Below are 349 nucleotides of genomic sequence, written 5' to 3' on the forward strand. Positions count from 1 at the left end.
ATCAGGATTAATCTTTAGCTAAATCATTTATAGGATCAAATCTGTCACAAACATCAGCGTTAACATGCTTTGACAAATTTGCTATGACTTCCTTTATGGAAACTGTACATGAGCGTGTGCAATGGCAAGATGACTTTCTCTATAAAGGCTTTGATTATGTGGTCACATTTAATAGTGTGACTCTTCGGGTAGTCAGCAAATCGATTAGATTCATGATTCACAGGTTTCTGATCTGATTCAGGAACAATTTTTGTAAATTCAGAATGATTAAATGTCGCTATAACATTTGATTCAATTTTAATTAAAGGTGCAGTAGGACATCTTGGAAAATGCTAACTTTAGTCTGATA

At 33.5% G+C, this 349-nt stretch overlaps 1 protein-coding gene across 1 annotated transcript in view; it reads right to left on the bottom strand.

The window, feature by feature from the left end:
* Positions 1–217: 217 nt before the first annotated feature.
* Positions 218–349, bottom strand: part of LOC107563625 (glutamate receptor ionotropic, delta-1-like) — a 330,254-nt gene continuing 330,122 nt past the window's right edge. Inside the window, exon 5 of the mRNA XM_016248534.1 lies at positions 218–232. Coding sequence (XP_016104020.1) covers positions 218–232 — 15 coding nt within the window. The remainder of the gene's footprint in view (positions 233–349) is intronic.

Source organism: Sinocyclocheilus grahami, unplaced genomic scaffold (assembly GCF_001515645.1).
Source record: "Sinocyclocheilus grahami isolate Dianchi unplaced genomic scaffold, SAMN03320097.WGS_v1.1 scaffold883.1, whole genome shotgun sequence".
NCBI classification, from domain to species: domain Eukaryota; kingdom Metazoa; phylum Chordata; class Actinopteri; order Cypriniformes; family Cyprinidae; genus Sinocyclocheilus; species Sinocyclocheilus grahami.